The 11,169-nt window shown below is 29.4% G+C and overlaps 1 protein-coding gene across 1 annotated transcript; it reads left to right on the top strand.

Moving 5' to 3' along the window:
• Positions 1 to 7,507: 7,507 nt before the first annotated feature.
• Positions 7,508 to 10,893, top strand: LOC100816570 (ubiquitin-conjugating enzyme E2 variant 1D). Its single transcript, XM_006575231.4, has 4 exons — positions 7,508 to 7,997; positions 9,267 to 9,406; positions 10,009 to 10,134; positions 10,476 to 10,893. The coding sequence occupies exons 1-4, from the start codon at positions 7,694 to 7,696 to the stop codon at positions 10,614 to 10,616; spliced, it is 711 nt and encodes a 236-aa protein (XP_006575294.3). The 5' UTR covers positions 7,508 to 7,693; the 3' UTR covers positions 10,617 to 10,893.
• The last annotated feature ends 276 nt before the right edge of the window (positions 10,894 to 11,169 follow it).

Below are 11,169 nucleotides of genomic sequence, written 5' to 3'. Positions count from 1 at the left end.
ATTTTTACCTTAAGAACTATTTTAAAAGTTTATAAATAATTTTTTCTTAGTTTTAAAAAATGAAAGTAAAAATGTTTTGAAATTGAGTAAAAAATCAATTTAGCTCCATTTTTTCCAAACAAGTTTTGTGTTTGAAAATTACATTTGAAAATAAAAAACCAAAAACACCCAACCACTCCAAATGAGCGCTAATTTTTAGAATAACCATGCAAAACACTTAAAGCAATTTATTTCCAAAATGACACTAAAGAAAGAATTTCATTAAATTTTAAAAAATGTGAAATCTAAGGCCTTATTTGGGGTGGTTTTTAGTTTTCAATTTCAAAATTTTGGAAAACAACAATTTGGTTTTAATTTTTTTTAAAAGCATTTTTTAAAATGTGGTTATTTTTAGAATGAGGCCTTAGATTTCACATTTTAAAACAAAGGGATGAATGGATCACTCAAATTCACATTTTAGGAAGTGGTGGTGGTTGCAATGAAAATGATAATTTTCAAATGTAGGAAGTGTTTGCTTTTTTAAAACAAAATCAAATTCACAAATTTTTTTTCTTGATTTTGAAAGTGAATGTAAAAGTGTTTTAAAATGAGCTAAAAATCAGTTCAACTCCATTTTTGCCAAACAGTTTCGTTTTGAAAATTGTATTTGAAAACCAAAAACTCACAACCACCCTAAACAAACCCTAAATTAAAAAATACCAGGTCAAAACATATTTTGCATTACAAATATACAAATCTAAATGAAATAACAAATGCCATACTAAAAGGAGGGTTGAATGGTGTGTTAGATGCAAATGAAATCTTTTCGCAAATTGTTTTTCACAAACAAATATGCATAAATCAAATTACTGACACTATCGTTCAATGAATAAAATCAATTTAGATGAAAACAAAAGCACTTTCATCCAATAATTGATAAAAGTATTTTCACAAAGATTTTTCAAAAGAACGCTTGTGTGACAAAGTTGTCAAGATAAGTTTAAGAGAATACTAATTAAATAACTTAAGAGATAAGTAAAAACACTTAGTTTATATTGATTCACTCAAATAGAGCTATATTAAGTTCTCTTTCACAAACTAATGAAGGGTTCCACTAATCAAAGTTTGTTAATATCTTGACGATTTTTAAACAAGTAAAAATAAAAGTATTTAGGATACATTTTATAAAAATAATATATTTTTATAATATTTAATATATTAAAAATTAAAAATGATATATTTTATAATAAAAAATCACTTTTAAATTATATTATGTATACCAAGAATATTTGTTAATACTTCTTATTCTTAAATTTAAATATTTGTCACATTTAATGACAAATTGTTTAAAAAAATTGTATACTTGTATTAAATGAACTGATAAGGGTATAATGGTCTTTTTACAAATTAAAACTTTTTCTAATTTTTTTTGTCTAGATCACAAATATTCTTTATCAGGGACAATCATACTTGAGCAAGATAGAATTACTATGTCTCTAAATATAGTATTTAATGCAACTGTATATATAACTCAAACCTCAGGTAACTGGTTAAACTAAAACAATCCCATATGAATTGATCCATGAGTTTGTTGATAACTTTTCTTTCAACATGTGAAAGTTATCTAGCTCCCTTATGAAAATTATTTTATGACAAATATAGGTAAAAAAAAATTATAAAAAAGTAATGTTTTTGATAGTTTTTTTTTAAAAAAATATCAAATATGAAAAATTAGCATTATTAACTTTAAACTTCTCTTATACTCCTATCAAACGCCTGCAAGTAATTGGACCTAACTTTGGTTCAATAAGAAGGACTATTGTAGAATGAAATTGGACTATTGAATCAAAATGGACAAGATCCAGCTAAATGTGAAGAAATATTTATATTTGATTGGTATTAGAGTTGTATCAAAGTTGGAATACGACAAATTTTACGAAAGTAAAAGAAATGTAAGATACTCTAACACTTAAAGGAACCTTACATAAACAAAAAACACACACACACACACATAAAGGAACCAATAAAGTTAAGGGCATGAAGATTAATGAAGTCAAGGTTCTTAAAACAGAATGTATATAACCCATAAGAAAAAAAGGCAAAATGGTAAATTTGATCTCCTATTTATCTAAGAATTTGATTTTGGTCTCCTTATAATTTAATTTACGAATTCAGTCTTCCAATATTTTGCAATCCCATTATTTCAGTCTCAACCCCAAAACTGGATGTTGACTTTACTTGCTAACATTGATTGTTACATATCGTGTTTTTATTGAACGTTGATCATTACGTGTTGTGCGTTTATTGGATGTTAATTTTGTGTACCTAATTAACATCAACCTCCAATAAAATCGTGACACGTGACAGTCAACGTCCAATAAAAGCGTGATACATGACGGTTAAGATAAACAATTAACGGTCAACGTTCAATTTCGGAGTTGGGGACTGAAATAACAAAATTGCAAAAAACTAAAAGACTAAATTAGTGAATTAAATTATAGAAAACCAAAATCGAATTCTGAGACAAATAAAAAGACCAATTTACAATTTGGCAAAAAAAAAAAAGAATATAACAATCTAGATTGTCTTAGAATTTTTTTAGAGTTCACTCAAAACATGGAGGCATAAGATTACAACTTTTCAAAGGAATTATTTGAAGAGAATATAAATTATAATAAAAAAATAAATAGTAAATAACTAAATATAAAAATTTTGTATAACTTATATTTTTTTTTCATTTAGAAATGAATATTCATATATTTATTTGTATATAAATTATCCCTCTCTATATGAATTAAAATAATTATTTTGAATGAGATTCTTTTTAGACGTTATTTACTTTCTTTAAGAACACTCTTAATTTTTTTAATCTATCTTTTTAAATATCTTTACTTCTAACTTAAATTTCGAACATCTTTTTTTAAAATATATAATTTCACTATAAATAATTTATTATAAATCTAAACATAGTTTACATGCTAAAAAATAATTATTTATTATAAATTTTAATTATAACTTAATTTAAATATTTAAAAATATTATTTATTATAAAATTTAATTATTTAAAACAAAATTTTATTTTGTGCAATACTCAAACTAAAATACCAATTATCATTTATTTCCTATATTAATTTTTCCTAAACTACAACCTTTGTCAGAAGCATCTAACTCAATTAATATTTGAACAGATTGCAACTCTAATGTCTATCTTTCATTCCTACATATAAGTTAGGGTGTACAAATTTTGATAATCGTTGGATATACTAATTATCATGTATTTCCTATATTAATTTTTCCTAAACTATAACCTTTATCAGAAGGATCAAATTCAATTAATATTTAAACAGATTGTATGAATTATTATAAGCTCTAACGTCTATCTTTCATTCCTACGCATGACGAACTAGGATGCACAAGTTTTGATAGTCGTTCGATATACAAGTAATAAACTGGAGGTCTGCGATTAAAGAAGCTCCTAACCAATGGGAATGTGGCCATGACCATTTCATTTACAGTCCACGTGGAAATATTTTTTATATAAAAACAAAAATCAGGTATTAACTCCTCATCCAGTTATTAACTTTGGAATAAAATATTTTTTGTCTTTCAATTATTTAATATTTTTATTTTTAGTTTCTGAATTAAATATTGATTCATTTTGATCTCAAATCATTTTTCAATTTGTTTTTTCTCTATGCCGTCAAGATGTTCCATTAAACAATGATGTCACAGCTAATATGTGCAGGATATTTCTTAGCTTTTAAACATATGGAAAATTTTACCATTACTGTCATTTTATCACAACACAAATACATAAATACATAAGATCCACACATAAATAGATGAATGGTACATGGCATAAAAAAGGAGGCTGTAATTTTATTACAACTCAAAATAATTTTTCGATCTTGGCCAGGTCATCGCTGATCGCCGACAACTAATCCATCTCACGACGGGATCTGAGGCGGAGCTACGTTCCCAGCAAGAAGAAGCAGCCGCCGGTCGCCGGCGATGCTCCTATTTACCGCGCCGTAGACACCAGATATGAGGCGGAGGCTGCGTTCCCAGCAGTAAGAAGCCCCTGTCGGCTGCCGACGATGCTCCTACCGACATCGTCGTAGCCACCAGATCTTAGGCGCCGCCAATCTCGGTCTCGGAGACCACCTACGTGCTTGTGAGACCATGTCGCTTCCACCAACGCAGGAAAGCGACGTCGTCGTTACTCGCGGGTAGTGCGAAATTGAAGATCTTCATCAGCAATCCTACTTGCAAGGATTCAGCGAGAATATTCTAGAGGCCTCCTTCGATGATAGCAAGCAACGCACCATCTAATTTGCATTTTGTGGTAGGACTTAGGAGAACTACACATTGGTTGAAAGTTGGGTGGTTTCCATTTTGTGAGGATCATGCTGGATGGGTACTTTAACCATGTTTGATGTATTTGAAGCACATCTTGTGCTATGATTAATAATACTATAATTAATTTGCTGATTAAAGAAAAATCCATCTAATTTGCATTTCCATTTAGTTGTTTGTCTAAATATCAGACTCATTATGATTATATTTGCTTGTGTGCCTGCTTGATATTATAAATCGATTAGTTCGAGGAGAAAAACAGGGTTCTTGTGTGTACTGGAAATTGATTGTGGCGGTAATGGGAAAATTTTTATATCTGTTCAAAATCTTAGAAATTTTTTTTTATGGATGTTTTACCGTCAGAAAATGGTTCGACATATTTTAAATACTTTTCTTAGTAATTTTTTGTGATTTTTAACGCAAAAAACCTCATTACAAATTAATTATCACTTCATTTTTTAATTGACGATTGAAACTAAGAATCAGACGGACCTTCTTAATACCAATAAAAATATTTGCAAGTAAAATAAATAATTATTCATAATATTGAGATTGAATATATACTTATAAATTTACACAAGTATGAGTTAGAATACGAGTATCATAGTATTTAATCTGCCCGCACATATCATTCTTGCTGTGAAAAAATTATATTTTTAATAACTTATATTTTAAGTTTCTAATCTCTACCATTATCACTGAGTGAAAAATACTAAATTTTTAATTAAAATTTTTGTTAAGCGATTAGAAAATTAACTTTAACAATTATTATATTGAATGATTATCATTGTAATTTTGTTTATTTATGACTTGAGTTTGTATGAACCAATATTATATTTATTTTGTTTTTAATATTATATGTGTATGTTTTTAATGTTATATTTGAATTATTAAAAATGAATTTTTATTATAATTTTAGTAATTGATTTAATTAATTTTTTTTATTGATTTATTATTATTAATCTTAGATATAAGTAAAATGTCACTAGTGGGTACACATATGAGTATATAGATACTCGTGGATATTCATGAGACTAGTCATCACTCATTTGAGGGATTAAAAATAAAAATCTTAAATAATTGAGGGATTAAAAACATATTTTACCCTTAACTTCTATACCAATAGAAAAACAAAATACCCCATATAAATATTATTTTTTGTCTTCACTTTTACATATATATCTTTACCTTTTAATTATTCTAAAATTCCTTATTATATCTTTCAAGTCCAATTGTAATAAAAGGATACAAATTAAAAAAAAAGTAAGTAGAAATCCAAAAAAAAAAAACTTACCTCACTTTCATATATAGCCACCCATAACTACCCATGATCTTCCATTTGAACTTTACAATCCCACGATACATACATGACTACTCACTCACTAGTACTTGTATGAAAAATATTCTTGAACGCAAACATGATAGGTTAGTGGGATTATGTAATGTGGAAAGAGGTTGCAACAACACACCAACTTGTTGTTGGAGTTGGTATCATGTTTTCACTCCAACACTTCCCCTTTGTTTACGGGATAGATAGGATGGTCTGATATTTCTCCTCGTCTCACTTTATCATCCTTTTTTTAGTCTTTTTCTTAATTATACTCTCATTGAGTTTTTCATCAACACAAATGCATAATCATTGAAATTTGTTCATCTTACTATAGACATGTTTCTATGAATGAAATTTAGATTGATTTCCATATGCTTAATCTTCTACATGTTTTTTTGTGTGTGCAGATATATACTCTTCTACTTTCAATCATTATTTTCTTTACTCATGTATTATCATTGTGTTCACAAAACATGTCACTCTTGATATATGTCTCAAAGACGTAGAAATGGTGGTACATAGTAGATGAAGGGGAAGTGTTGGAGTGAAAATATGATACCAACTATAGGTTAGTGTATCATTGATGTCTTTTTTCACGTTACATAGTCCCGCTATCAATACATTGTCATGTGTCATGTTTGCGTTTAATATTGTTCTTTCATATGAGTAGTACTAGTGGGTGAATAATCATGTATTGTGTATTGTGAGATTGTAGAGTTCAAAATAAAGATTATACATAATTATGAGTGGTTATATAGGATATTATTTTTTTTTGCTTACTTTTTTTCCCCTTCAATTTGTATCCTTTTATTATAGTTGAAAAAATATAATAAGAAATTTTAAAATAATTAAAGGATAAAGAAGTCTATGTAAAAGTTGATATCGAAAATAATTTTCAAATCAGGTATCTCCTTTATCTATTGGTATAAATTATGTTGATATTTTTTCATTTTTGTTATCATTGGCCTTTGTTTATGCTAAGTGGGATGCTAAAAGTCATCCAAACGGATAAATTGCTTTTTATTTAAATTTTAAAAATTAAAACTTCTAAGTTTTTGAATTTTAAAATTAATTAACCAAAGTCTTAATTAAAACTGTCCATTAATTTAAATTTTAAGAATTTACCAAAATTGTCAACTAAAACCGTACAATTTTTTAATTTTAAAAAATGTGTGAATTTGTTAACTATTTTTTTAACTTTTAACAATCTACCAATTTGTTAATTTTTAAAAATATACCAATTTATTAGTGCTTATTTTTTAAATTGTAAAATCCTAGCAATTTGTTAATTAAACCAACGTAAACTAAACAATTGTTATTTAAAAAAAAATATTTTTTTTTAATTTTAAAATTCAAACTATTCCAATTTTCTATTGGCTTTTTCTTATACTGTCCAAATTTTATTTTAATTTTAATAAAATAACAATTAACTACAAACCAAATTTTTAAACAATTATTAAGAGATTCATATTTGTTAATGATTGTATCGGATAAAATAAATTTTTTAACCTTTTTAAAAATCAACATCGTAAATTAATTATTATTATTTAGAAATAAAAATATCTTTTTAAATTTAAGATTTTATTCCATCCCACAATTTTCTTAGTTTTTTCTTAGATAAATCAGTATTACTTAAATATTATCATTTTTTTTTTAAAATACCAAACTATCCCACTACTTCCTTTAATTTTATTTTTATCCTAAAAAAACTTAAAATGTGTTTTTTTTAAAGAAATATAAAAAATATTTTTCCAACAATAAAATAAATATAAGCTAATGCCTTTTTTTTTAATTTATATAAAATATAATACAAATATGGATATACGGGCGGGCAGAGCGGCTGTGTTTCCGCTAGTTTTAATAACAGCCTTCCAATTTATTACTTGTATATCATATGGCTATCAAAACTTGTGCACCGTGTGTGACTACGCTACTTCTACACCCTATAATCCGTCTCCGTCTCCAACTTAAGAAAAAAAAAAAACTACAACCTTTATTTTATTTTTCTAATAGTAAAAAATTGTAAATATGGAACAGCAGTGGGCCGCAATAGAACGGGCCCATTGTCCAGAAAAAAATTGCGAAAATCTTCACCCGTCACCCTTTTTCATTTCATCAAATCCCTCGTTTTCCTTTCCTTTATTCCTATTTCCCACACTTCTTCTTTCATCATTCATCGCCTTTCACCACGCACGCAGATCCTTTATTCCTATAATCCTTCCTTCGCTCTCTCCAAATTTCGACTCTTTCGATCAGATCCGCGACACCCACCCCACCAAAACCTTGCGCAACCCATCCATGACGCTTGGCTCAGGAGGATCCAGTGTCGTTGGTCAGTGTCCCTCACTCATCCCGCTCCTTCCTTCTCTACGATGCCGTTTTATTTTCTCACTTTTTTTTAAAGAAAGATAATGATTTCTCGTCTGGGTTTTTGGATTTTGTTATTTCCTTGTCGCCGTTGACCTAAAACATTCGGTGTTCGCTTTTTTATTTGCTCAATTATTGTTTATTTATTTGTTTTTGTTTTTGTTTTGTTTGGGGGGGGGGGGGGGGGGGTATTTTTTTTTTTTCGGAAGAAATTTGGAATGTTTATTGGTGTTTTTTGGGCCAAGGTTTTTTTGGTTTTGTAAAAAAAAAATTTGGGGGGTTTTTATTTTTGTGATTTCGTTAAATGAAATGTTTTTTTCTTTTTTTGTTTGATGTCTCAATCATGTTTTGTGCATTCTTATGTTTCGTTTCTACTATTGTTGTAAGTAGTATCTCTTTGTTTACGGTTTTTCTGCTGATGGAATGTTTATGTTCCGTTCATGTTTCATAAACTTTCATGCATTGAAGTTAAGTAAACATATATGAGGAAAAGTGTGATTGACCTTTGTAGCAAGGTTTTTAAAAATGGCCCATCACTGGGATTTCAGCTTTAACGTCAAGGCTTTTGGCAGAGTGTCTAATTGCAGCTGCATTTGTCCTTAATTTCCCGCGATGAGGCTTTGATCGTGACCACGATTGAAACCCTGCTTTGAAGTGATGAATGTTTTTTTAATTTAAGTAGTGGGGTTGATAGTGATGCCTTAAATTGATTGTCAAAGTTTTCTGTCAATAGCATGCACACTCTTGTGAAACTAAAAGTGTATTTGTGGCTAAAACATTCTCAGAGCAATAAGTTACTGATCTCTCCAATTGGAAAATGCATGGATGGTGAAGAATTGAAAACCACGCTTGTGGCGTTTATTTTAACTTTAATGCCTCAAATTGTTCTTGTTGGCTGGGAGTGGGAAAGGCTTTTGTTGTCGTTGTTGTAACTATTCTTGTTGCTGGCTAATGTGCAAATTTGAACTTCATTGTACATGCCTTGCAAATGTAGAAGGTTCCATCTGGTGTACTAGTTAAATCTTTTAATGAATGATATCATCGTTCAGGTATGGTACAATTTTTCTGGTCCTTGAGTTTTGGATCCTGAATTGGGAATGATTTAAATCTGAAGAAAGGATTTTATCAATATATGTAGATATTCTTGTCATGAATTGATCCCACAATGGCTAGTTACATGTTTTCAAATAAAAAATGTTTGTGTTCTGTTAAATATTTGTATGTTTAAATGCAGTTCCTAGGAACTTCAGATTGCTGGAGGAGCTTGAACGTGGTGAAAAAGGAATTGGAGATGGCACAGTTAGCTATGGAATGGATGATGGTGATGACATTTACATGCGCTCTTGGACTGGCACGATTATTGGCCCCCATAATGTAAATATTTCCCTGTTCACTCTGTAGATTTATCCTTATGGATGTGTGTCCAATCATAGTTATCAGTTGCATGTAAGAGGCTGCCCCCAAAAAGGTTAAATTGGAATTTTCTATTCCAAAGATAAGTAATTCGTACTAACACATATAAATGCTTAATAATAAAGATAAGTTACCCAAAATTGGAAATATAATTAATAAAAAAATTAAAAAATCTAAACAGTGAAGAGTTAAGTGGGCATTTTTTTTGTCCAAATTTAAGAATTGGTTGGATGCTTGTGAGCACTAACTTATAATGGGAAGTGTTATTGCTATTTTGAAGTTTATTTTGTGATAATAATAGGATTTTTTTTTTTTTTTTGGATTTCTTTAGTATGGAATATTCATGCCTTCCTATTTTCTGTTACTGTTGGCTTGACTTAGCATATTTACACGGTAAAGAAGTTTGTGCCTCTGCGGTATGAAAATTTGTTTATCCTTAAATTTTAAAGTTTGGGATAAGGTTATCTTTTAATAATGTACTTGCTTTCATTTTTTTTATAGTTAAAAAAGTCTGTTTGCAGATCCTATAATTGTGTTCTTTTCATTTATCTTTTCTCTGTCAGACTGTACATGAAGGAAGAATTTATCAACTGAAGCTGTTTTGTGATAAAGACTACCCAGAAAAGCCCCCTAGTGTTCGGTTTCATTCACGGATCAACATGACTTGTGTTAATCATGAAACTGGAGTGGTATCATTTATAATTTTCCACATGCTTTTGTTTTATAAATAGTTTTTGATAAGTGCATGCTAGGACATATAAACTGTGCTAATAACAGTGTTTTCCATTTTAATTTTACAATTGTGATGATTCGAGATGTCTGTTATTAGAGATCTAATCAAGTTTGATTTGGGTTTTTGGGAAGGGAATACTAGAATATATTTCTTTCTTACTTTACTTCGAAGCACGGGTTGAATCAGCTCCATCTTGTGACACTTCTCATGTTTATGATTATGAGAAAATTCAGTCCGTTTTATTGGCTTAATAACTAATTATCTGTGTGACAAGATTTATAGACTTGAATGAAACAGGTTGAACCAAAGAAATTTGGTCTTCTTGCAAATTGGCAAAGAGAGTACACCATGGAGGACATACTGACCCAGCTGAAGAAGGAAATGGCCGCTCCTCATAACCGGAAGCTTGTCCAACCTCCAGAAGGTACCTACTTTTAGCACCCAAGATGGTATAGATGTTGGATCGAATTGCATATTTGCTGTATGCAATATATAGTGTGTAATGCTTTGTGGATCCATCCTTCTGAATTCTAGAACATATAGGGGAATGCCCCGAAAAGCTTCATGTTTCTATCTCCATGGCTTCAGAGTTGTTTTGTTGTCTTTGTTAACTGTGTTAAAGGGACTGTTTGATTAAAATAGTGTGTGTCAAATATTTCGAAAACTCTTTTAAGTAGTACTTTCCCTTCTAATTACAAAGGTGCTTTCAATTTTAGTCTCGCTTCTTATTGCATTGCTTTCTTTCTGTCTTGTAAGTAAGCTGAAGCCAAATGGAAAATTGGTAATGGACATGTGAATGTGTGCTTTTGTCTATGGTTTGGTTCATGTTTAGTTCGCTCGTATCAGATTCACCTAGCCAAATATGATTCGTTCACTCTATAATATTTATAGTGAGTTCTCACTTCTCACCTTTCTGTCCATTTAATCCTTGTAAATATGAGTCCCCCTCGAGTCCTCCCTCCTTTTCGTGAGTTATATACAGAAGTCGTAT

Source organism: Glycine max, chromosome 2 (genome assembly GCF_000004515.6).
Source record: "Glycine max cultivar Williams 82 chromosome 2, Glycine_max_v4.0, whole genome shotgun sequence".
Classification (NCBI taxonomy): domain Eukaryota; kingdom Viridiplantae; phylum Streptophyta; class Magnoliopsida; order Fabales; family Fabaceae; genus Glycine; species Glycine max.
Note: the sequence above shows the minus strand (reverse complement) of the source record. Positions and strands in the feature narration are given on the sequence as shown.

Excerpts from the sequence above, each read along its gene's own strand:
- LOC100816570 (XM_006575231.4), top strand. The coding sequence starts at position 7,694 with ATGGAACAGCAGTGGGCCGCAATAGAACGGGCCCATTGTCCAGAAAAA. Across the intron at positions 9,407-10,008 it reads CGATTATTGGCCCCCATAAT|ACTGTACATGAAGGAAGAAT; the intron begins GTAAATATTTCC and ends TTTCTCTGTCAG. Across the intron at positions 10,135-10,475 it reads TTAATCATGAAACTGGAGTG|GTTGAACCAAAGAAATTTGG; the intron begins GTATCATTTATA and ends TGAATGAAACAG.